Genomic DNA, 25,861 nt, shown 5'->3' on the forward strand with positions numbered 1-25,861 from the left:
CATGCAGATTGAGGCAAAATTTTCTGTAAAGTGCTGCATAAACAACCTGGACCCCAAAGATCTGAATCTCTAAATAGACAAGGTGAGTAGCAGGTGGGAGGATAAAAGCATCATCATTCCTCTTTTGGGAACAGGTAATTGGAGGACTGCAATAGTTTCCATTTCAACTCTTTTTTACAGGACACTTTAAGCCTTGAGTCCTTGAAAAAGATTCCCTTTCGATTCTGAATGATTAGTGAAGAGAGAGTAAAGAACAACTTTTTTGAGTCTGAGAGTTATTTCCCTTCTACTAGTAACTGCTTTTGCTACTGCATCATGTCTTTTAAGATTGTCATCAGTTTTCATGCATGCTGTTCTGTTAGAGTTTTGTCAGCAGGGCTAATTTCTCCTCTTTCCCTCTGTTGGTAAGAATCCTGCTTTTGCAAAAGGTGGTGAGCATCCAAGCTGCAAGGCAGATAAGATGTGCGATAATGTGGCTTTGAAACTCATTCAGAGCAGTGGGGACTACCACAGGAAGGTGGCTGGGACTTCCTGGTGTGTACATTCTGTGGAGTTCCCACCTTGAATAGCTCTCAGAGTGGCTTACCTGTAGGGGCAAACTGCAGGCTTTTGGAATAGCTGTACAATGCAGCAACTTTATTGATTATTTTTATTTTTAAAATTCATAAATGTTTGAGAGAAATCTTTCTCTATTCATTTATCACTCTGCTTAAGGTTACTTTCAACATCTTTGGTGTTTTAGAGTTTTTCCAGTCTTGCCATATTGTGTATGCTGTGAGTGATATGAATTGGTTACCATTTTTCTTTGAGATTCTGAAAACACAAATTCTTAATTGTAATTTATAGGTCTGTGAGAGTTCCACTGAACCTGATGCCCAGAAGTCTGTAATTCCTGTTGACAAAAATGGTAGTGCTTCTCTGTCACAGTTGCTAGATGAAGAAGCCAGTGTCAGCAGTCACTCCCCTGAGAGCACATTGCAACAATCAACTTTCCAACCAATGAGAAAGGTATAAAGAACTTTTCTAAAAATATATATTTTAAAGGGAAAACATGATTTCACAATATTGAATATAATATGGCATTGTAATTTGTAATCAGGTTGGAAAAATTAAAATACAGTGAAAGTCAACAAAATGGCTTGTGAATCTTGGAAGACAGTCATAGGCTAACCTAATGTGCATCTTCCAGTGAGATACCTATACACTGTGCTAGCCAGGATCAGCAACTGTTCTATAAGCTGGCAGTGTTTAGATCTGATTGCTAAGCAGGAACTGGTAAGTAAATAGAAGACCTATTTATTCACTTGAGTAAATTCTGTCCAGTCCCTGTCTCTAGGGATTTAACTACGAGGACTTGCTAACTACTGTTGTAGCAGCAGTTAATCTGGAAAAAAAAGTCAGAGATTCTGATGAAATCAGACCCGAGAAACATCCTTCAAAATAGTTGCCCTGGAAATAACAACACTATTTATTACTGAAACTGTGGCATCTGAAAAGGACATAATTTTGTTATACTCCTTCTCTTTGTCTGTATATAAGCAGAAAAATCATAGATTTCTGTATTTCTAGAATATTTCAGCACATAATAGAGCCACGCTTTGATCCTTTCACCTACTAGGAGGCCCTATATATTGAAGAAACAGCATAAACAAAACCAGGAGGGTTCATCTTTATCAGTAGGTCCTTGCTAGCTCTAGATACCACCTGTGCGTCTGAGGCAGAGAAGCTGCCTTTTACCTCTCTGTACAGTTTGTGTAAAACACTCCAAATAGCACTTCATATTCGGGTTGCACAAGTCTGTTTGGTACTTCTGTGCGTGGCTCATGTTGTGTACCATGTAGAAGTCTTTTGTGGATATTTTTTCTTGGAATTCGTGTGTGGAATATTGTGGAATAACTTGTGTTTCCTTACTAGCCCCCAGAAGGAAGTTATTTTATCTTTCTTTAGTGTGTAGCTTTGTTGACCCGACATATGTATGATGCAATACCCGTTCAAAGAGTTGTTGGAGATCCTTTGGGGAATTGCAGAGACATGGAAAGTTTATGATTACTGAGTGTCTGGAAGCAGCATGCAAATCAGATTTGGAAGCCACAAAGAAATCTGCAATTGCAAACTTATTCTTGTAGATGTGATGGAATTTCTGGATCAGGCTGATGGTATCACAACATTCCGAGATGATGTTCTTAGGCTCTGAACTTTCACATGTGGAAGCAGATCTCCCTTAACCTCTGATGACAGAGCACAGGACTGAGGAAAGCTGTGCAAATTTTCTAGGATAGGTCTACCTTTACTTTAGGATGTAACTGTAAAAATTGAAGGTGTGTATTTAAGTCGTGAGCACAACCATGAACCTGAGCACATGCTTTTCTTATCATGGAGACACAACCTCAAAGTTATTTGTGAAAATGAATGGTGATGCTATACCAATTAGTTTTCAGAGGCTTTTTCTACATGCATGTTGAAGAAGTTGTCCTTTGTTTTCTGGACCTGTAAAGGAAAGTTATGCCCAACAGTTTGAACAAGAAAATTCAGAAAGAGGGAAGAAAATGGAAGCAGATGTACAAGAGAGACACTACTGTAGTCTGATGGGGAAAGGAAGAGAAAAAAAAGGAAGAGGGGCTGATTTGTTGCTATAGAAGTTGAGAAGGCAGCAAGAGGAGGATACCCCTAGGAAAAAAAGTGAAATTTTTTTAATGGTGCTGAGAAGTGTATGCTCTTGTGCAGAAAGCACAGGTGTGTCTGTTTTTTTACTAGTTTCCTGGTACCTCTGCAAGAAATGAGGACATTCAACAGCTACAGTACTCCAGCTTTGCTTGTATTTATCTCTTGTAATGAGCTGTTTGGGATGAAGCCATAATGTACTGACAGCTTTAGCAATGGCTAATTAGAAATGATGATGGGAAACAGCACAGTAAGGAAATCCTTGAAATATATTCTTCATGAGTGCTGTTTAAAGATGTCTGACTGCTTTTGCTGACAAGTAGATTAGATCTAGATTTAAACGGGAGTTCCGTTCCTATTTAAGAACAAGGGATGTGTCTATTGATTCTCATCTCTTTTCACCCAATTAAATATTTTCACGCTCATCTCCAGATAAAAAATTGTTTGTTCATTTACTTTCATATGGCCTGTATTCAGAACATTTAATCTCTTTCATGTTCTTGGAGGACATGGAAAAAGTGAACATGAAGTCTAAAATACTGCACTTGAAAAGTAGGCTAGAGAAAATGACTAGAGAAAACTTGTGCTACCTGGAGAAGAACTGTATTTTGCCTTTTGGAGAATAATTGGTACAGGAGTTCTGGGCCTTGTGTTGCAGTTCTGCTGAACTCTTAACAGCCCTCCTTGTGCTCAGCATTCCTACTGGAGTAGGTAATTCTCTGGCTGCTGAGATTCTTTCATTAAAGAGAAAGCAGTGTGAACCAGGATGTAGCAAAACCCAGAATTAACTGTTTAGTGATATGTTTGCCAAGATCTGTCAAAAAATAAAAGCTTCCATTAGCCCGGTGGTTTCCTTTCTTTTGGAGGGGGGCAAGGCTTGATTGCTCATGTAATTAAACATCTGTGCATTAATTTTGAAACATGTTTAAGGTATGCATTTGATACTATTGATTGATAACTAGATGAATTATCTGCATACAGGATCATATTTATGTGTGAAGCATAAATACATACATATGTGTGAAGCAATATAGAGTAGATGCTTTGGGATCACAACATTACTCATAAATGGGGAAACCTCAAGTACATTACTCAGATCATCCCAGACAAGTGCTTGTGCAGCTGTTACACCACAGTGTGAGGCGCTCATGTGCCACGTGAGCGCCTTTGAGTTGAAAGAATGACTGTTCAAGTTATGCTGATGAATACTGTTTTCTGTCCCTCACATTTAAAGTTGGTTATTGATAAGCAGCAGTAGAGGAACAGGGATGAAACACTTCATGCACTTCTAAAATGTCCTTGTATGTTGTATTTCACCATCTATCAGTACAAAAATTAAATCTGGCTTCACTGGGCAGACAGAATTTTGGCTTTTCAGTCATATCAAGTAGGGTTTTCTAGCTGGTGTTGATTAGAAGCATTGACATCAAGGCTACTGCTGTCTTAAAGTTCAGAGTAATTCCTGTCTGTGCCCACCTGTTCTCTGTGCATGTGTCTAGTATAGTCTCTAAACACGTAACTTCAGTTATGTGTGAGCTTGTTTTAATTTGTTCCACTGTATTTGGAACATTAATGGTGACATTTTGTCAGCCTTTCTGTCTTCCTATGTATTCCTCTAACTATTCTTTCTCTGTGAGTTGTGTTTTTTTGTGCAGAATAGATGTTTCTATACTTAGACTATTGATTTTTTATATAAGTCAAGTATTACATTTAGCATAACTTTGGGCTTGATTAGCACCTTTTAAGAATGCAACACTAGAAATTGAAGTTTTCTGTCTACGTGCAAAATGGATATAATTTTCTCTTCGCACTCCCCTGTCAGTATACTTCACTCACGTAGCTGGGACCTGTTTTGCATTGTGGAGTCGTTCCATCTCCATGCCTGTCAAATGCCCAGCCTCTCCAGTAAGAATGGCAGCAAGTCAGAGGACAAATCTCAGAATAACTTCTGTGATAGCTGCACTTTTGTTCTGGGGAATCGTGCCAAGCTCTAGCAATCAGATTTTATACAAGCTATTGAAGTGCTAAGTTGCAGTGTGAAGGAATGAGTGCTCAGTTAGATTAACAATTTTGTGGAAAGGGTTACCAACCTTCTGCAGTGATACGGTCCTCCTGTTGCTTTTACACCGTATAATATGGAGTTATTAATTTGCACGCAGGACTGGAGAGGTCATCTGTTCTGGAGCAGAGGCAAGGATAATAAGGCATTTTTGGCCTAATTGTGTTTTCAGGAGTAGTAAAGGCCATAGAAACCCTGTTTTCCTTACATGTACCTAATTGTCATTTGTGGCTGTGATGAGCAAGAGGTCTAAAGGCTGTATCTAGCATTTGAAGAAATGTCATAATTACTGTACATCTATAGCACAAATTTGTAGTTTGAGTCTCAGGCACTGCTGCAACAGACACTGGTGGTGGTGCAGGGCCAGCTGGACGCCTCTTGTCCTCAGACTCTGTAAGTGCACCCATTTCTCTAGTTAGAAGCAGGGCCTTTACATCTGGGAGGGATGATTCCTTGTCTTGTCCTGCCGTTGGGTTGGGTCCTGGGCAGTGGAACACTCTGTCCATCCCCACTCATCCTAAAAACCTAACTGAATTGGGCACACACGGTTCTGCCTTCTGGGACACTGATCAGTTGTGAGTAGATTGGACAGCATTTGTCAAAGTCAGGTTTGGTTATGTTCCTTAGCAACTTCTGAGGGTTTCTCCTCCTAAGCTATTATTTCACCTTCTGCTTAAAATAAATATCGAATATGTCATGCACTGTATTAGTAAATTATTAGTAAACAGCTGTATCTAGTAATTTAGAGCTGTAGCAAATAGTAGATGGTTAGGAAAGGATATAAGAAACAGACAAATCTAAACTAATCCTTTGATGATATGCTATCCCAGCTTCTAAAAACCTGCCCTTTAGGGACCTCCTGAACTGACAGTTGTACCCAGACAATTGTGTTTTGCAGCAATATGTGGACCCCTCGTCTCTGAATTTGTCTAACCTATTTTTTGAGTGCATTTTAATACTATTAGTCTCCTCAGCATTCTGCAGCAACTGAGTTTTGCACTGCGTGAGAAGTTCCTCTCTTTGCTTACTTTGTCTGTTGCCTGATAATTCAGTAGGAGGCCTTCTAGTTCTTGTGTTAGGAAAATTAGTGAATACCCACTCTCTATTCACAACCTTCATAATATCTGTATTTTATATGTTTATATTGAATTTCCTCTCAAACATTTCTTTTTGAAGCTGAAAAGCGATTGGTGCTCTCTCTAGTGTCTTTTTTTCATGGAAGCAATTCTATACCTTGGTCCTTCATATCTTTTGTCATTTTCCCTACATTTTGTGGTTTTGATAAATCCTTGTTGAGACAAGGTGACCAGAAATAGTAGTCAAGGTGTAAGCATATGGAAATGTTTTACAGTGCTTCTAACGCTGATTTTTGTGCTGTTCTTTTTGGTTCACAATAAGTCCCAGCTTCTTAGTTTAAGAGCTCTGTTTGTCTCAAGCACTGTAAATTACCTGACGTGGGCAAATCCTGGAAAATATCCCATGCCATTCAAGGAGCACTCTGAGAGGCTTCTGTTTTATTCCAGTTATTCCAATGGAGGCATTTCATGCAAGAATAACATCGTGATGGCTCATGGTGGGACCTCTCGGCCTCTGTTTTATTCCAGTTATTCCAATGGAGGCATTTCATGCAAGAATAACATCGTGATGGCTCATGGTGGGACCTCTCGGCCTCTCCTGGGACTTCATGTGTGTGAACTTTGAGGTTCTGACACAGCAATGCTGCTGTTCCTACAGGAATATCAGAACAGTTATCTCAGTCTGCTTTAGGTGGCATTCCTGGGTATTTTGCCCCTACACATTTGTCCTAAGCTTTATTAATGGCAGCTCTTCTGTCTCCGTGGCAAGTGCTTAACTAATGATTTGTTTGCCTTTTTTTTTAACGCCTGTGAAATTTCTGGGAGAGGGGTTGAGGGCAACAGCTTTTTTGTTAGTGGTTTTGTTAGTGGTTTTGTTAGTATTGCACTGAGCATGTTATGATTACTTAGTGACTGAAAGTAATAATAATTTAATACCTGTCCCTAGGACTTCGAATCTGAGCTTGGAACTGAGATGGGCTTATTGCTTTTTTTTTTTCTTTTTTTTTTTTTTTCTAATTACTATTAATTTTAGGGGGATTAGAAGTGAAGGAAATAATGGCAACAGCCTGGAATTCAGGGTCCTGCAAATTTCTAAAGTATCAGAGTATTTTTTGACTTTAAGGAATTGAGCTGCTTACAGCACAAATGCGTTCATGCTTAATACAATTAGGTACATTTCCCAGAATGTTAATTTAACAAAACCTTTTCCTTTGACCTGGAAAAAAGGATAAATAAAACATGATGCTGCTTGCTCCACACAATCTCTTCCTCCTTCCTCCTTTCGGCTCCAGTTTACTCAGACAAATTGTTAAGGGAAGGTTTGGATTCTTTTTCTCATAAAAATGGAAAGGAAATCCTTTGGATTCTAATCTGAAATTGGGAAAACGAATAGGAAACATGTGTAGACTGTGTTATCAGTGCAGCTGTGTGCGGTGAGTTAAGCAACTGGATTGGAGTAGTACATTTGTTTAACCTCCTAGCATAATGAGCTGCCAGGGGGATTGCTCCACTTAATAGCAGCCGTTCATTACTCTGCAACCATTTGCAGCGTGTTATTTCTCTTATAGCAAAGAACTAGGTTCCTAGTTTTAGCTTTCTTTATCTGTGACACTTAATGTCAATAGCCTTGAGACTTTGCCAAAACAATCCTAACAAATCCTAATCCCAGTGTTTCAAGGTAAGTATTTGCTTCTCAGAATTCTTCTGTATTAGTGCTGCATGTTTACACTGGACCTTTTTAAATGCAACAGTGATCAAAGAAATATTTGAACTGAACAATATGTTTATTTTTTGTTCTCTGAAGGCACTTTGCATGTTCTTTCTTCTTAGCTTTCACTACCATAGCTATGAAATTTGTGGTAGAAGGCATTTTGGGGTGGTGATGCTGCTGCCATTATATTATAAGGATCATCAGACCAAAATTAATTATGAGACAATGAGAATATCATTTATAATGACACAGCTGTAGTTCGATGTGCCAGGCTGTACATTAAAATGTCAAAAGTTTCAAAATTAACCTACAGCTGAAGCCACCCTCTACCCAAGAGCATAATTAATGCTTGTTGTTGTTCAAAGGGTGCAATGTAAAAGCAATAGAGCTTTTATAAAACAGAGATCAATTCTTTAAAGGCATCCCATTTGCAAAAACTAGCTGAACTGTCAAGGGAAAAGAGAAATTTTTGCTAATGGCAAAAGAAATGATTATTTTAGGGAGTGAATTAATAGGCTATTAATGAGCCTTGTTCCCAGTGCATTGTTCACTTCACACTTGACAGCAGCTCCATGGATCAGAATGGAATGTCTGTTCTTAACTGTGAGTTTTAATATTTTGCACTGAAAGATCATAATGTTGCTTCATCATTAAAATAACCACAAAATTAACTTTTGCCCCAAGGGAAAGACAGATGGCAGTTTGATGGCCTCATTATTCTTTTTTCTTTTTAACAAGAGTAAGGTTTTATATAGGCTTATATAATCTAAAAAGATCTCTGAAGAAACTGATGTTAGCTAGAAGAGCAAAGCAGATATAGCCGTATAATGCAGTTGAATTTCACCTTTTAAAAAATTTTAGTTTTAACAAAGTCTTATGTATGTGTCTACTTTTTTTCTGCAGTAGGAGTCGTCCCAAGGACTACTCCCGGTAAGTAAACTTGTCTCACTGAAGCCAGGAGTAATCCTGCCATTGTCTTAGTAGGGCTAACATTTTGCCTGCCGTGTGTACAGTTACACACAGACGGGTCTTCACGGGGTCAGGTCTAAATATGTAATAGATGATGGCATGCTGTCATAGTAGAAGTAAAGGAAGGTGTATGTAATGGTTAGAAGTGGATAACCACAAGTTCTCCAGTTTACTTGCTGTGCAGCTTTGGGTGGTGTGCTACTACTACGTGTGTGCCTCAGCATGCTCCATTTCCAGTGGAGCACAGCGTTAGGTAGTTCCTATTGAATCAGGCAGGAATTTGTGGATGCTTCGTGCTTTTGAGAATTTGGCTAAATAAATATTTCAAAACCTCACAGGAACTTAATTAATGCTCACAATGGACTTTGAAGTAAGGGGGAAAGTCAAGGCTGATTACAGTCCCTCTGTTCAGTTCAAGCACAGATTCTGCTTATTTGTTTTATTTTCTGTAAGTGATATGAGAACAATTCACATATTTTGTCATCTGAAAAATGCTTGTGATAAAAAGAGTGATGGAATGAAAAGGCAAATGTGTACTTGATAGGCCACATTTGTCACTGCATGTGCAGGAACTTGTCACAAGCAAATTGTGACAGCAAATGAACATTTTTAATCTTCGTGGACTTCTTTAGGATATGCGGCCATTGAAGCTGGATTCCTTTCTGAACTCCATATATTCCTTTGGTTTGAAACCCGAGCATTCTTAGGAATGCTCTGTCAGACAGAGTATATGGAAAATTGTGCCTCCACCAATGCGTTTCCTCATTTGCTGTTCTCTAGTTTTTGGCTCAATTTTAAGGTAGGAAGAGTATGTTTGACTGATTCCAGCTGATTCCAAGAAGCTATTATAGCTCAGACAGCTTGGATTCAGGGACACACATTTGCCTCAAGAGGAGGAAAAGGGACAATACCCTGGCTGCAGAGACCCAGCACTCTCTGGGGTGCCTTCTACATGAAAGGACTCTTCAAACAGGCTTACTAGAGCATTGTGTGGTAAAATGGCACGACCCTTCCCTAGCACTGCAGAAGAGCTGCCATTTTTCTGTCTCAAATGCAGGCTATTTTGTCTCATTTGATATAAGTGTCACTGTCCATGCAAAGCTCCTACTGTACTATCTATTGCGAATTAAAAAATGGAAATGAAATTACTTCCTTAGGTGGAAATTATTGTCTGTGGGCAGAGTGTTCTCTTAGCACATAGGTGATACACATGGCAAGCAGAGGAATTCAAGACTGATCTCTCTGGCATTATGTAGGATTTATACAGGCACAACTGGAGCTCAATCTAGGCTACTGTCTTTACCACTATTAGATTAAGATGGACAAAGTATCAAAATCCAAGTGACAGTTGAGAAAAATACTAATTAAACCTAGAAAATGGGTCCTGTCTCAGATTCACTTCTGTCACAGGTCCCTAGCATAAAAATAAGTACAACAATGAAATAAAACTCTAATTACCAATTCAGATGCAATCAACACATTTCTTTTGTCTTGGTTTATATTACAATGAGTACTACTTACTATATTATAGTCAGATGTAAAGGATTTATTCAGTCAATTATTAAGGTGAAACACCAGTGGACTATGATAAAATAAATGGCAAATTAAATAATCAAATGACACAGATCTGCATGCTTTTAAGACTGTTTATATTTTCTTCGTATGGATGCTAGAAGATCCTAATTTCACTACAGTGACACATTCCTGGATGTAAGGCAGCTTAAAGAAGTCACCTATGTGGGTGGATTTGCTTTGTTTTGTCTAACAGTATTTCTATGGTTTGACAGTGACAGATCATGGCTCAGTGGAAAATGCATGTTGCTAAAACAATTTCAGAGACTTTAGTAAATATTCCCTTTCTTTGGGAACTAGACATGTACTTTCTTTCCTGATGTACCTGTAGGATGCTTCTGGATTTACACTGTGATATTTAAAGGGCAAATGACTTGGGTTTTAATGTGACAGACTCACTAACTAGCATAAAGTTTTCAGCATCATTAACAGTAACAATATTTCCATCTACCTATGTCAGATTTAAAACTTATTTCTTCGAAATCTTCTTTCTGAATAAAGTGTTCTGATGATTTTTGAATAAAATGGTAACATTTCTTATCTGAATCTTAGTTCTTCTGGAATAATGTAACAGAAGCTAGTAGGGTTTATATCAAAGCTTGATTTAGTACAATGTTCTACATAATTAGATTTCCCATTCATTGTAGGAGTTAAAAATCAGAATCCCTTGGACTGATCAAAGGAAGAAATATTTTGTAGATCATGGAAAATTAATGTAGGTATCTCCTTTTCCAGTTTTCAGTTTGAATGGTGGAAAATATAAAGCTCTTGGAAATAGTGTAAGATTACAACTGATATTTTCAAGCCTATATGACACAACTGTTGATTATGTACAGCTGAAACAGAGTATTTAATCAATTATAGAAAGAATAGTAGTATTTTGCTGCTGAAAAGTTAACATCCTGCTGTTTGTTTTTTTTCTTTTTTTTTGCTTTTCCCAGGGTTTGGCATCCTTAAGCATTGTGGGCTTTTCAAACGGTTTAGAAATGGAATTACCTGCAACAAGGTTATCTAGCACAGCTGATCCACAAATGCAAGGTGCAGCTGCTGTAACACTTGTCCCATCCCCAAACACCCTTTGTGACTGTGATACTTCAGCAGAGTCGGTGCCCAGTTACAACTTGGCATTGGGCAGAGCTCCAAGTGACCTGAGCCCTGGGGCTGCTGCTGGTCTTGCACCAGGTGATGCACTCCAGGGCAGCACTAAGTGCAAGGTAGGAATCACTCAAACTCCTCTACTGAAAGGGAACCCACTTTCATTGATAGCGCATGTTATTGTTAGTCAGCCAAAGGCAGGTACTTCTATAAACAAAGTTTTCCTTATCTGGTATTTGAAGACTGATTACAGATTATTTTATTAAGATGGAAAAAAGAAAACTAATAATGAAATTTGATATTTTTTCCCCCCCCTGAAGCTGGAAAATGAAGACTTCAATACTGTAGATCATCCTCTAGAAAACAGCTTGGCTACAGCTGGGCAAGATGTAGTTAATGAACTAACTCTTTCTATGCAAAAAGTCCTGGAAGAACCTATTAATCTTTCGATCAAAAAGTCTCAACATTGCACTTCTGAAATGCTCAGCAACAATTCTTTCCTGCCCATGAATGCCAGAATGAGTCAACTTAGAAGCAAAGAAGGTAACAGGCTTTTCATTATTTCTTTTAGGTTTCTGTTTTTTCTTTCCTTCTTAGCACTGTGCATTGCAAGCACGCAAAGCAGTTTGTTTCTTAATGTACTTACATATAAATGTGCGTCTCAGCAAGCTTCAAATATTATCAGAGTACTTAATCCAATGGAGAAGTGTGTTTGTTCTCATTTGTGGAGGAAAAACATGGAAATTATATGCCTTGAATTTGTAACATCCTTCATCTATGAACCAGAAAAGAGCATGTCTGTGTGAAGTACCTGGAGTATCAGTTCTCTTAGAAGCACTCCTGTTAATGAGACCTGCAGTTATGACTATTGAAAAGCTGGTTTGAAGAGTCCAAATTAAATTAAAAAAAAAAAAATAATTCCAAAATGTGATGTGCCTTCTGCTAAGTCCTTCACATCAGTAAGCATAGCAAATTTTTGTTAGGTTAATATATTGCACAGTACGTTATTTTGCTTGGCTCTGTCTACAGTGGAACGTTCCCTTCAGCCAAGGCCTATTTCTTCAGCCTTAATGGAGAATTAGACCTTACTTAACTCTTTTCAAGGGCAAATTGCCAGCATCCTTGTGCTACACTGTAAAGCCTCATTCCTGCAAACTCTAAAAGTCAATGGGACTATTCATGCAAGCAAGGGATTGCAGGATCAAGCTGTTATCCTGTGACTTATGCCAACATTTGGCTGCTTTTCTCTGTAAAAGATGAATTAATATTTCTATCTCTGTGCTGTATTTTTATTCAGAGAATTCTAATTAGTACAAAGGAGGCCTAGCTCAGTGAGCCACGAAAATATATTTGTCTTTTCTTGCATGTACTATGCCAAATTGTGACACTTATGCCACAGTCATTTATGTGAGTTGTAAGAATCAGGCGCACCCCTAAAGAGCTGTGCCTCTGTCAGGCTGAATTGTCTCTGAGAGGAGCAGCTTTGTAGGACCTGGTTTGGGTCATGTGAAACTGCACACAGAAAGCTGCCCCAACATACAGAATCTCACAATCTGTAACAGATGCTACAAATTTGCTCTGTGCAAAGCACAAGTCCTGTTGTGCAAGAGGATGGAAAGGTGAGGGTTGAATTCAATGCTGCTGCCTTTTCACAAGGAAGGGTCAGGAGAGAGCAATTCCCATCCGGCTCTCACTGTCCGGAGCCTGCAGTGAGGGGAGACCTGAGGAGGTAGTTACCATGTGGAATGTGCACCAGTGAGAGATTAACTCTGTTGCAAAGTCAATGTTAGCTCTGCTAGTGACTCTCGGCAGTGCTTACTGGCTTCAGCAGCGCTGTGCTGCCAAACCCCACTGCTTCTGGTATGTATCTCCAATGACTCATCCTTTTCTAATATCAGATCTAAACATTTCAGCTTAATTTACAACAAAATACTTCTTATCCTAGCCCCAAAGGGATGTGGTAAAAATTGTACATCATTTCATCATTTTCCTTCTTACAGCCATTTTTCTTCTTGTCATGGCTTGCATAAACACCCTCCCCTCCCCTTCTCCTTCCTAGACTAAACAAATCGGGTGGTTTCAGGCTCTCCTCATGGGTCAGGATTGTGATTTCTTTAAAACCATCTCTTTCCTGCTGCACTGTTCTGGGTTCTCTGCAATTAAGGAGCGCGGCCCACAGCCAAACTCAGCGATGCAGCTGAGGCCTCTGGGGTGCCATGCAGAGACAGGGTATCAGCTTCCCATGTTTTACCTTCCTCACTGCTGGTAACACGCTGCAGGATGCCATGTGCCTTTTTTTTACAGCAGCAGCATTGCGTGGTTGACTCACGTGTAGTGAACGGCCCTCATTTGCTCTTAGTTCCTTCTACAGAACAGTTCCCTAGTCAGTTATTTTCCTTTGTGATTACGTTCATCTCATCCTTCAGAAGCATAATACTTACAGTTATCTCCGTTCAGTCTTCATGATTTAGAATTTTTATCGATTATGTATTAAGATAATTTTTAAATTGTAAACATTCTCCACAGTGATTGCAACCCCTCTAGTTTGGTGTTTTCTGCAGTTTTTATAGGTACTACTATTTCATGAGCCAAGTTGCTGATGGAAATGTTGGTTAATATTAATAAACCAGTGGAACATCCTCTGGTTTGACAGTGTGCAGTGAGGTTTGCTCCTTAGCTCAGTGTGCGGTCACCCTTTAGTAATTCTGTCCAGAGCCAGGACTGCCACCCTTCACCTGAGCAACAATCACAAGTGAATAACACTTTAGGAGTGATGTGAAACGCATCTATCCTTGTCAGTCTTGACTGTATTGTCTTTCCTGTGGCTGGGAACTAGGGAGTATCTTAAAGGCACATTGTTTTCAAGACATGGGCTAGGTGCCATTGACCTGAGTGAGATTTTCTTTAAAAAAGCCTGTTTTCCAGGCACTTGCCTATCTCCAGATAGCCATCACATTTGGTTTGTTTTCTTGTTAATACTAAAAATTTGTCTATGTCAAACTGTTTCCTAACAAGGAATTACCTTGAAATCTGTTGGTGGACTGGTATTTATGAGGACATCCACTGGGACATTCATCTCTACCCCATCCCAACTCTCTAAAGTTGTTTTGTTACTCTTGTGTCTAGTATCAGTCAAGAGCTACAGTTCCTTGCATGCTTACATAACAGATAGTTTTGAATTTGTATGTTAATATCTTACATATATTGGAGAAAGGAATCATACAGTGTAGCTTTCATCCCTCAATGGCAGACGGGAGACACAATTTTCTTCCTGTTTTCAAGTAACTAGGATTATCCAGAAGCTTCTTCGCATGGAGCAGGAGACCGCAGAGACTTTCTGAATCTCAGGGGCTTGAGACCTCAGTAGGTTTGTTTTTCTCAAGTGAAGGATGTATAGCAAAGAGAATTACTTAATGTTGTTTCCTGTATATCGATGAATGTGGCATGGCTGGGAATGTAACCCATCCCTGGAAATGTAACCATTTCAACAAAATATTTTGGAAAGGCTCCCATATTCAGTACAGAAGCTGTGGTTAAAAGCAAAGAGAAAGAAAAAAGACTATGTCCCAGAATAGAAAATAGTATGCACGTTTTCTATACATATAGATGAAATGATTCCATAATTTGCGTATGATATCATATTAAACACCAGTCAGAAGTACATGAATATTGAAGTGCTTTCTACCCTAATCTGACTCTGATATTATAAATATTTTATTCATTTTCTTATCTTCTGTTCCAGATTCCAATAACTGTGAAAAGGAACATTTTGAAATGGATATGAAAAGCAATCAGAATGTCAGGTAACAGAGTCTTTTTTTTATACAAAAGCACTGGCCATGACATTTTATGCATGTATCATACTTAATGATAATGGGGAACTTAAAAAGAATGCAAGATTCCTTATAGATAGTAATTCTGAAAGTTGTAAAGTATTCTCTTAAACCTGAAAACAATGATTTAAAAGCAGTTCATGTATTTCTGTTATTCTGTGTAATTTTCTAGAATGAATAAATACTTGCAAACTTATCTCACTTAAACAATTAGAAACTGCTTAGCCCCAGTTAAACCTAAAAAATATAATGGAGCAGGATTAACATTATCTCCACAATTTTGTAAAATTTTGTTTTCAGCTACTGCTGTGATAATATTTTACAGTAAAATTGATGACGTGTTGCGTTCCTGCTTGAAGCCAGCCACACTGAAAAGTATCAAGCTTGACTTAAATTGGAATAATTAATACAAAAATATACTTTGCTGGGCAAATTTTTAGCACAGAAGTTAGTATTGCATTTACACATAGGATTAATTTAAAGTGATGGCATTCACATTTCTTAAAGAATCAGCATGTGAAAAAATGTCCAGATTTTTAGCATTTAGCCAGCAAAGTCACAGTTACAATGAAAAGGAGCACAAACAATAGTGCATGAAAAACGTTGAACCTGAGTAGGGAGGACAATTTTGTGGAATATGACTGAATTTAACCACCTGTCATGTTGATTGTAGAGCTAGCAGTAAGGAGCAGAAGATCCCTTATGTGCGACTGGAACGTCTAAAAATATGTACATCAGAAGTGGGGGAGCTCCCAGTGTTTAAGCTCCAGCCACAGGACAACGAGCAGAAGGGTGATTTCCTCCTGATAATTGAATGTGGGACCCAATCTTCAAGTATGTCTATACAGGTGAGTAGAATTTCCTTGAGGCTTTACCTGCTTTCTCACCTTTATTCCCACTGGTTTGTACCCACAGTTTCTGGAAGTTATTATACACTAAACAAGCCTATTGATTCATTTCACCCTCAGACACTTCTGTGATAGGTTGAAGTAATAGAGAATGCAGCTTTTAGTTTGTTGTGTAGCTCCCTGACACTTCCATTTCTGAGGTCTGTCTTTGGATAGCTGTAGTGTTTTGATATTGTAGCAAACAACCTGGCTCATCTGTCTAATTACAAATACAGGATAAATAGCTTAAAACTGACCCAAATGTATATTTGAATGATAGGAACCAACTCCAGAAATCACAGTGTAATAGGTTTTTAAAAGCTTTGTATTCTGTTGCTTCGTTGGAGTCTTGAGTATGAACTTCTTTCCACAGAAGGAGATGGGAATTTCTAATGGGAACAAAAAAGTAGACCTTTTTTTTTTTTTTTTTTTAAGCTGTTTACTGTAAAATTGGCAAATAAGATACCTTGTTTCTGTAATCTGTGACATGAAGTCTGTACAGCTCTCTCACAGTGCTGTTACATTGCGGTATGTGGAGGAAATGACTCAGTCAAGGTGACCTGGCCAGCCAGTGGCAGGCATTGAGATGAGTGTGGGCCTGCTGAACCCCAGTGCCCTGTCCAGTAGAGTCTGCTGCAGAGAAACCATTTTGTCTGCAGATAACCACTGCTGTTATATGCTTATATATGTGAAAATGTTGGTTGTGTGATCCCAGATTTTTCTTCTTTCAAGATAAATAAAGACAGTCCACTTGAAGGACTGAAGTCCAAAGATGAGAACTCAGAGGACAGAAAATTTCACATGTCCCAGGCTGCAGGACAGACAGAATCTCTGTCTGTTGATCAGAAGCTCAGTAATGGCATCTCCATCATGAAAAAAACTCCAGTTACTCAGGAAGTCAGTCCAATTGAAAATGAGGATTTCTGTGCTGTGTGTCTTAATGGAGGAGAACTATTGTGCTGTGATCACTGCCCCAAGGTCTTCCACCTCTCCTGCCATGTTCCAGCCCTGCTCAGCTTTCCAGTGTGAGTATGTATGACATTTCACTAATGTGTTCGGTTTCTGCTCGTTGCCTTGGGGTAGAATATATCCTCAGGGATGTACGTGTCAACCTTACGCCAGGACAAGGACAGTATCTCTCACTTGCTTTTTTTGTTACTTTTCTTGCAAAGGGCAGAATTATCTTACACACTAGGACTAGATGAATTATTAACAAGAACTGTTTCCAGCCACATATGCCCTTTCTGCAGTTAGCTGGCCAGCACAACAAAGGAGGTGACAGACCTGAGCTTTAAAACATTCTTCAAACTTACTGGAGGAAAACAAAATCCTAACTCTCATGTAACAACTGTGGTGTAGATGTCAGCTCTTCTCTGCCAGAACAGTGACTAGCACAAGAGAAGGGCAATCAGTGAGTTCCTATTCAGTTTTCTAGCCAGTTTTACAGGAAATTTAGGATTATTGGAGCTTTTCTGGAGATGTTTAGGATGTTGGTTTCCCTAAGGCTTACATTCCTTAACAACTTGTCACAGATCAATTGTACATGACAAAGCCAGAATTAGGTACACGTCCATATACCAAACTTTAAAAGTGAGGGTGAATAATGTGCACTACTGGTGGTATATAATTCTGTTACAAATTATTACCAGGTAGGACCAGAGGCTACTCCATTTGTGCCAAGCCCAAATAACTGTCTCAGCTGAGAAAAATACATTGTGAAGTATTAGTTTGGAGATTCTGGTTTGTTCTTTCTGTTCAAAAAGCAGGAACTTCCATCTCTTGGCTTTTCACTTTTTCCTGTAATAACTAAGTCATTATTAAACTTCTAGTTTCAAAAAAATGTGAAAACAAAGTTTTCCTTTTAAAATAAACTTCCTAGGCAAAGTTAAATTCTAATGAAGTAAATTAATTCCCTTAACTAAATTTCTGTATTTGTAGTTATTTAATATACATTCATCTATAGTTACTCAGGCCCTAATGTTGCAGAAGTTACATCACTGCCTTCATGAAATTCTTCAAGAGGTTTCTGAAAATGGATCTGCTAGGAAGGATACTCATACCCATGCAGAATTATGACTGTTTGGTTTTGAAACCTGTGTACTAGCACACATTATGACCATTTCTGATAATGTTGATTTATTAGATAAATATGTCAGTTGGCATATCAATTGAAAGCAAAGATATCAACTATCAAATGGATCTGGTTTTGTCATGTGACCCAACTGTTGGCTATTTTTCCTTATTTTTTTTTGTATTAAAAAACCAGCACTTGAATCAATGCAGCTGCACACACTGCTGGTTCATGATTTCAAACACTTAGTATTTTGTTGTCTTTTTTTCCTATGTGACTGAAAGAGTGCAATGGGAAGAATCTGAAATTATTACACTTCTAATTAAATTGAAATCTCTTGAAGAACATGTAGTACAATGGGCTTCAGATTGCCTGATATTGTAATACTAGTTAAGGATTAAACTTTTCAAATACAGTGATTCCTGAGGTTTGTTATTTGACAAGGTGGCTGACAAAATTTGACTCAAGGTTTTGGTTTCTTGTTTTGCAGGGGAGAATGGGTGTGCACACTTTGCCGTAATCCAGTGAAGCCAGAGGTAGAATATGACTGTGAAAACACACGCTACAGCCACAGCTATAATGCACAATATGGTCTTGATGGCTATGACCAGAAGGTGGGAATAACTATATATTGTACTGTTTAGAAAAGGACAGGATATCAGCATGAGGCTTTGCCTCTTCATTGGAAAGACAACTGTTTTGACTTGGTTGCTACCCGAATATTTCAGAGAGTAGTAAATACAACAAAAGCATTGTTAGTATTCAGTCATACCATTCTCTTTTGTCTAGACATAGCTATTGCTTTTCAATTTTAAAAATAGTGTCATGTTATAGAAAGATAACACAGGCAGATTTGGGATTCCTTTCTCCTTTGAACGGGGAAGTCACACTCAGCAGCAGAGGAAGCTTCCATACGTTGACTTTGCCTGGCTTTCTGCCACTCAGTCTTTTTCCTTTAAGACTTGGCACCTTCTCAGACATCTAATTAGGCCGGTTGCAATGTCATTTTTGTGATGTAGACACTTTGACTTTCAGTTGGATTGAAATCATCTTATGGTCTTCATATATACCATTAATCCCCTTGAAGATGGCATTTAGGCCCAGCCTAGATGAAAGCTTATCTCTTTACATCCCCATGACCACTTTTCTCTATGAAATATCCCATGAAAAAAATGCCTTTTCTTAAAGTCCACTTGGTACTCAGAAGCCACGAGTTCCAAATAAAAGTCTTCTATGTATTGGTCACAGCTGGACAGGGAGGCTAAGTCTGCACAGCTGAGTGCAGTGCTGAGCTGGCCCTGCACAAGTGAAGCCTAGAAAAGGCTCTCAGCTAGTCTGGGCTCCATACGTAAAGGCAGCAGCAATGCCCCTGGGCAAGGCCTGTGAGCACAGCCACAGCGCTGCCCAAATGCATCGATGCTGCTTCCAGGCCTGAGGCTACTCTGTCCGTAAAGAACTTGACATAACTTCTTGACATCGATGTGATCCCTCTTTCTATGGGATTGGGTACAACTAACTGGCCAGAAATAGCTGGGATCTGGGACTTGATTAGGAAAGTTCTGTTTAGAAAATCAAGTTGATTAGAAATTCCATCGCTTGTGAGCAAACATGGCTTATGTTTTTGTAGTGCATTTTTTTGCATCAGTGAAAAAAAGCAAAGACTACTGTAAGTATTTTACAGGTTAACAATAATTAAACTGAACTGTTTTCACATAGTACTACCAACTGCATAACTTACGTCCATTTGCATGAATGGATATGAGCAGTGGAAACATTTTCCATTGAAACTGTTTCCACACTGTTGCTGATGTTGTTTTAGTCAAGAGCCAAGGAATATATCTGGAGTGCAGAAAGGAAACAGTGATAGTGATGAGTTCCCAAGAGTTTTCAGGAAAGATACATACATACAAACATTTTTACATAATGGGTTTTTTTGTAGCATTTCTTGACTATCCTCACTTTCAAAACTATAAAAATGCTATGAAGCAAAACATCCTCCAAGTTAGAGTGAAGTGTGGCATTTTGCATCACAAATGCACAGACTTCATGAAAACTCCCCTTGTTTTAGTATGATTGATTTACTAATGGCAAGAATGAAACTCACTTGTTTTGAATTAAAATCTATTTCACATTTGGCTTCTACAGAAGTGTGAAAAGCTGGTGCTTTCCTTGTTCTGCAGCAGTATGAGCCTCCCGTTCCATGAACCCGTCAGCCCCCTGGTAAGTACTTCACATGCATGGGTCAGAGGGAATCCAAAGAATACTCCAGCATACCCCATGAGTTTTTCCTTTGTCTTCTTGAAAGATATTCGTTAGCTTTTTTTTCTGAACAGCATTGATTCCTAGGGAAGGGTAGATGTTTCCCTCTTGAAAGCGCTTTGAAGGTGCCAGGTTGGAGGCAGGTGAAAGTGTTCTCAGGCCAGGTTTGAGTGCCGATTTAAGATGCTGGTAGGATACTAAAGGTATGTGAGGGGTTCCAGTGATTAAGAAAGTTGACTTGCTGTGCATACATGGAGAATGTTGCACTGCTAAGAGAAAGGTTTGCTTCAGAAATGACCCTGGACTCCCTCTTTTCTGGTGTTTTGCACAAAGGTGGTCATGTGACTGTGTTCAGGGGAAGATGTAGAGATTTTTGTTTCATCCAGGTACTCAACATTTGCAATATTAACTGGCTACTTTAAGGAAGATGTACACTTACGCTATTGTAATGATAGAACATAATGTGAAAGAAGTTGGAGGAGGGAAATGAGAGAAAAAAAGAGTTTATGTGAAGGAATAGTCCAAATAACAATATAAAAAACATTACACCTAAGAAAGGCTTGCAATTAATTTCTGGAACGCATTACCTAACAGGCAGGTTTTGACCCAGAGAGATTTAAGGAGTGGGATATCCTGGTAGCTGGTGCCCATTGAAAATGACTTGCTGAACTTTAAAAGGAGTGCATAGTCGCATATTTTTAGTCACTCTTGGCATACTTCCCACAGTATCAGCTGCCAGTATCTCAGCGCATTATTTTTATAACTGCTTGGGGGACATGTTAGCTAATTGTCAATGTTACATATATTATTGATCATGGTTAAATGGCAACATTTATATCTGGGGATAAACTTTGGAAAGTGCAAATAGCAGAGCAGTCACTGAAGTGTGCTATTTTTAAGATCAATCTTGCGAGGAACTATTTTTTTAATCTAACCAAAAAGTACCCAGGAAGATGATGTGCAAGTGTAGCACCAAAAGACTAGAGCTTTCTTCCTTGATGCAAGGAATCCTCTGCAGTGTCATTGGAGTCACTGGAGACATAATGTTTTAATTAGAAAGGTTAAATACCTGAATTTTATTCTTATTGCAGGCTCGGCATTATTATCAGATCATCAAAAGGCCAATGGATTTGTCAATCATACGAAACAAGCTGCTAAAAAAGGACAAGTCCCACTATTCTGCACCTGAGGAACTTGTGACTGACGTGCGTCTCATGTTTTGGAACTGTGCAAAGTTCAATTATGTAGGTTTCTAATATGCCTGGGTGGGCAGATAAAAACCAGAGGGTTGCTTTTTCAAGCTGTCACAGTGGTGTAACTATTGATTCCATTGACATCAGATATAGGATTGGGATAAATGGAAGTATCAATCAGTTTTACATTTTGGAAATTCTATTTTTTTAAATGACAGAAATGGAGATATATATGAGTCTGAGAACTTGAGACACATACGGATCTAAGATTAAAGAGGGATGTCTTATGGACAACTTTTTGTAATGATGCTGAATTTTCTGTCAGAAGCCAGTCACAGCCAGTAAAATAGCTAGGGAAAATTCAGGTGCATAGAAATTCCTAAGCAGTGATGACTGCTATTCTTTCTAGTTCACTGCACATCTCAGGTGCAGAAATGTGTTCCTTAATAGCAGCGTCTGGTTTTTACTTACATTGTAAATGCAGAGGGACTAACGGGCTGTAGAAAGTGTGCAGGAGACTAATGGAGATGTAGCAGACAGAACCAAGGTGAGACATTAGGGTAGGTTAGTTATTTGGTTTTGATCCTTGATTTCTGTGTGCAGTAACACTGAAGGGTTATTTGTTCTCTTACAGCCCGATTCAGAGGTTGCTGAGGCTGGGCGATGCCTAAATGCATTCTTTGAGGGCAAACTGAAGGAGATATATCCAGATAGGCATTTTCCTTCAATGCAACAAGAAGACTCTGATTCTGAAGAAGTAGAGAGTCAGAATAGCAAAAAGCTGACCCAAGATTTTCAGTGGCCGTCATATGGACAGGAGTGCATTCAGCCTAAAAGGAGACGGCGCCATGCTGTAAGATTGCAAAAGCAAAAGCATTTGGTTGCTAAGTGGCCACCCTGCTAATTCTGTTTACAGCTACTGATGGAAAGTTTTGACAGGGCTGTGTGGGAAAACTGTCAAGCTTCCATCACGGATATGTGATCAGTTCTACAATTTTTTATCAAGAACCTCTGAGTGGAATAAAGTCAGTTGTGTATAAATGTGAGCATGAACAAATGAAGTCTCTCAGGCCACACAGTTATCTTCACAGCAGAAAACTCTGTCAAGATTTTTAAACAGACTAAGCCCTCTAGCTATTCACTGTTTGTTTCCTTTATACACAGGAAAGTGAAAAAACTAAAAGAATGATGTTTCAAGCAGCTAATAGCCTTCCTCAGGTATGACCTCCTCAAGATACGAGATTTGCTATGAGGAATCCAGCAGCATAACTGACAGAGTTAAGGTGTGTGGGATGAAAGCAAAGCGCTCGGGCTGTTTATTTAAACTCTCCTAATCTGCTGACCATATGCCTTATTTCTAGATCTTGTGGATAGGTAACAGATATGAAGTATTTGAATCTGTCAATATTCAATCTGTTAAATCATGTATATGTTTTGCAGGGTTTACACTGAAGTACTAATGTTTTGGTGATAGGTAATAATGATTAATAATAGAAGTAACATGAAAATAATATGTAATATTGCAGTACCATTTAATAATCTGTTCAACATGACATCTCTGTTTTATAGGGCACAGGTAACCATATAATAATCTTGCAACCTCAATGTGAATGTTGGCCATACTTCGTGATAAATACAATGTGGAATCATAAAAGCTGTAATCGTATTGTTTTATTCAATGATTTTTCTGGGAGTTTGACTGCTCAAGGCCTATGAGATACAGTCTAATGTGATTATCTGATTAGCTGTTTCTTTTGAAGCAGAGCCTTTTCATTAAATCACAAAAGAACAGGTGCTAATAGTGCTAATACTAGGGCTCTGTGTGAACTGTCTGAGTGCATACTGGATGCTCTGTTTACAAGGAATGATTCTTCTGGTATCTAATTCATGCTCAGAAAAGCAGTGTGGGATTTCTTGGGTCTCAAAGGTAGCATTTTTATACAACCCAAGCCAGCTGTTTTTCTTTAAAGCAGATATTGGAGTTCAGTAAATTAACTATGAAGGAAATTACATGGTTGTAGAAGTGCCTATAAAATAACATCATATATTCTTGATTTTGTCTGCATATTTTTTGTAGTTGTGATTACCAACAGTGCTCGAAGGTGATGAAAATGTGTATATAGAGAAGCTCAAACAGAATGAAAGGATGTCTAAGGGTTTTTTTTGAGTTTGGTGGGGGTTTTTTGCTAAATTCTTTAGTGTGTTGGCAGAACACCACCAAGGGCTGGAAGAGCAGTTGTAGAGTTCACTTGAACAAAGAGTAGCATGTAATTGTAAAGCCTGAAGGGTGGGAAAGGTAACAAGATTTGACACCTGGTCAGAGAGTTATGGTTTGCAAGCTGCTTCCCACCCCTTTGAGAAGCAGCTGAGCCATATCTTTGCAGGGCCAATGATTTCTTTGTGTGTGTGAGGGGCATCTTCCTCCTTAGATCTCTGCCCAGCAGTGTGAAGCTGGGCTGTGGTCTGGTTCTGGGAGAAGGGTTGTTGCAGATCTCAAACACAGTTCATTTTAATTTGGTTCCTGTAAATAAAGATGATATTTTCAGCATAGTTTATATGGGCTATTTGGTCTGGTAACCATGTATGGTATTTTAGATAACACTTTAAAGTAAAAGTTTATATACAAAATAATAAGATGTGAATGTTATATTCTACTATCTATGTGACTTACTGTTTTCCATTAACTTGGTAGGGAGCTAATGTTTTCTTTGAAGAAATGAAAATCTGGATGTTATAAACTGACTGGAAAACTGTGAGATGAAGGGACAGCCTTTACATTTTCTATATGTGAATTCCTATGTGTGTGCTTTCTGTCAGACTCCTGTTTTCAAAACAGTAAGTGTCTTGGCACAGGGAAGTGAGTGCAGGTTTGTAACTGAATTAATCACCCTTATCTGTGCTACAGGTATCATCTTTTCTCAGTTGGTAAATAATTCCTCCACCAAAGACCTACCTTTTACCATTAATAGCACAAAAATTATATGCTGTATAGCCTTCATCTAGGGACAACTGAGGGAGAACTGGGAGAGGCTATTGACAGCTTTCTCTTTTCCTGGAAAAGCACAGTCAACAAGAGCCTGCTTCTATTTCTTGAAGGCTGTAAGTTTGTTAATTGTACCATTAGTTTTGGAGAACACCTGTTTTAGTAAAATTTATGCAGCTGAAGCTGAATATAAAAAATATTATACCTTTATTAAAAATAGAAGCGTACCACTTTGTCATCATATAGAAGATACCCTTTGCATGTGTGCTGGCAGGACTCTGAGCTGAGCACTCTTAAGGCTAACTTTGTTTTTTTGATTACTTCAGTAAGAGATAGTAATAGTTAAAAAAATACTTGTAAACTTCATGTCATGTTGGTGAACAGAACAAACCTGAACTCATATGTACGACTTCCCATACTTTCAAACATAAATCTGTGGGTCAGGAACTTCATAATACATTGCATGTCATAAGAACAACGTTCTCCATCTCTGATGTTGCCTTAAAGTTGCTGGCTTATGCTGTTCCCGCTGCTGGACACCATACTACCAGGGCCCGTAAATTCTTGGGGCGTTTACTCTGTTGAAGTCCAATTGCACACTGGTAACGGCACTGACAGGTATGGAAGGAAGGGTCTCTATTCCAAAATCTAACAGCCCATGTGGTCCAAAAGAGAAGCAATAGGTTATGTAGTTACTTTTTCTTCTATCACACAGCCTGTTTCACAATCCAGAATGTGTAGGAAAGGAAGCAAGAAGGAATCCCTGAAGTTTTCCACTGGAAATAAGTGTAGCAGAAACGAATGCCAGGAACACTGTGGAAACCTCCGCGAATGTGCTAGGCTCATGCAAATGCAACCAAGGGTACAATTTTTCCTTTTGTTTTTGGTAATGGGTTACATGTAGAATGGAAAATGTGCTGAAGTAGTTGGAAAAGAGATTAATTACACTTGAGTAATAGGTCTTTTGAAGAAGAAATGACAGCTACAAATTTGACTCTCATTCCCCCACAGAAATTTCAAAGACATACTTTTTCCAGTATCATTACAGAAGAATGGCATTAGAGTTTATACAAACAGGTGTTTAACAATTCAGATTATTGAATGACTGCATGTTTATATGTGTAATGTGCTTTGCTGAACAATAAAATACGTGAAATTATTTTTGGACATCAATCTGAAATTTTTGCTCTAAGTACATCTGTTTTTAATATGTGGATTATATAATATCATTTAACACTTATTAGCGAAGTTGTCGATAACTACTGATAGCAAAGCAGAACAGTTACAAAAGCAGCTATGCTAACACAAGAAATCATCTTTCTGTTTGTGCTGGAGTTTTCAATACCGAGTAGACCTTTTGCCTTATTATTTTTCAGTTAATGTAAATTAGTGAGAATTAACGTGCCATGAACAAGTAACAAAAAATATTTGTAGTTTAAATGTGTGTATACATTAAAGTGCCAAGGAACATACCACTTATACTAATGAGATT

General features: G+C 38.5%; 1 protein-coding gene across 7 annotated transcripts in view; it reads left to right on the top strand.

Annotated features, from left to right (window-relative positions):
- Positions 1-25,536, top strand: part of TRIM66 (tripartite motif containing 66) — a 51,773-nt gene extending 26,237 nt beyond the window's left edge. For 5 of the 7 annotated variants that reach the window (XM_080404634.1, XM_080404637.1, XM_080404636.1 and 2 more), the window contains 10 exons: positions 847-1,008; positions 10,990-11,262; positions 11,464-11,686; positions 14,886-14,946; positions 15,650-15,824; positions 16,596-16,888; positions 18,425-18,548; positions 20,080-20,154; positions 21,285-21,437; positions 22,021-25,536. In XM_080404634.1, the coding sequence (XP_080260760.1) occupies positions 847-1,008; positions 10,990-11,262; positions 11,464-11,686; positions 14,886-14,946; positions 15,650-15,824; positions 16,596-16,888; positions 18,425-18,548; positions 20,080-20,154; positions 21,285-21,437; positions 22,021-22,290 (1,809 nt within the window). In that variant the 3' untranslated portion in view covers positions 22,291-25,536. The remainder of the gene's footprint in view (positions 1-846; positions 1,009-10,989; positions 11,263-11,463; positions 11,687-14,885; positions 14,947-15,649; positions 15,825-16,595; positions 16,889-18,424; positions 18,549-20,079; positions 20,155-21,284; positions 21,438-22,020) is intronic. The other 2 variants (XM_080404635.1, XM_080404638.1) reach the window with 2 other exon arrangements.
- Positions 25,537-25,861: the final 325 nt, after the last annotated feature.

The sequence above is a fragment of the Falco punctatus genome (genome assembly GCF_963210335.1).
Source record: "Falco punctatus genome assembly, chromosome: 10".
Classification (NCBI taxonomy): Eukaryota; Metazoa; Chordata; class Aves; order Falconiformes; family Falconidae; genus Falco; species Falco punctatus.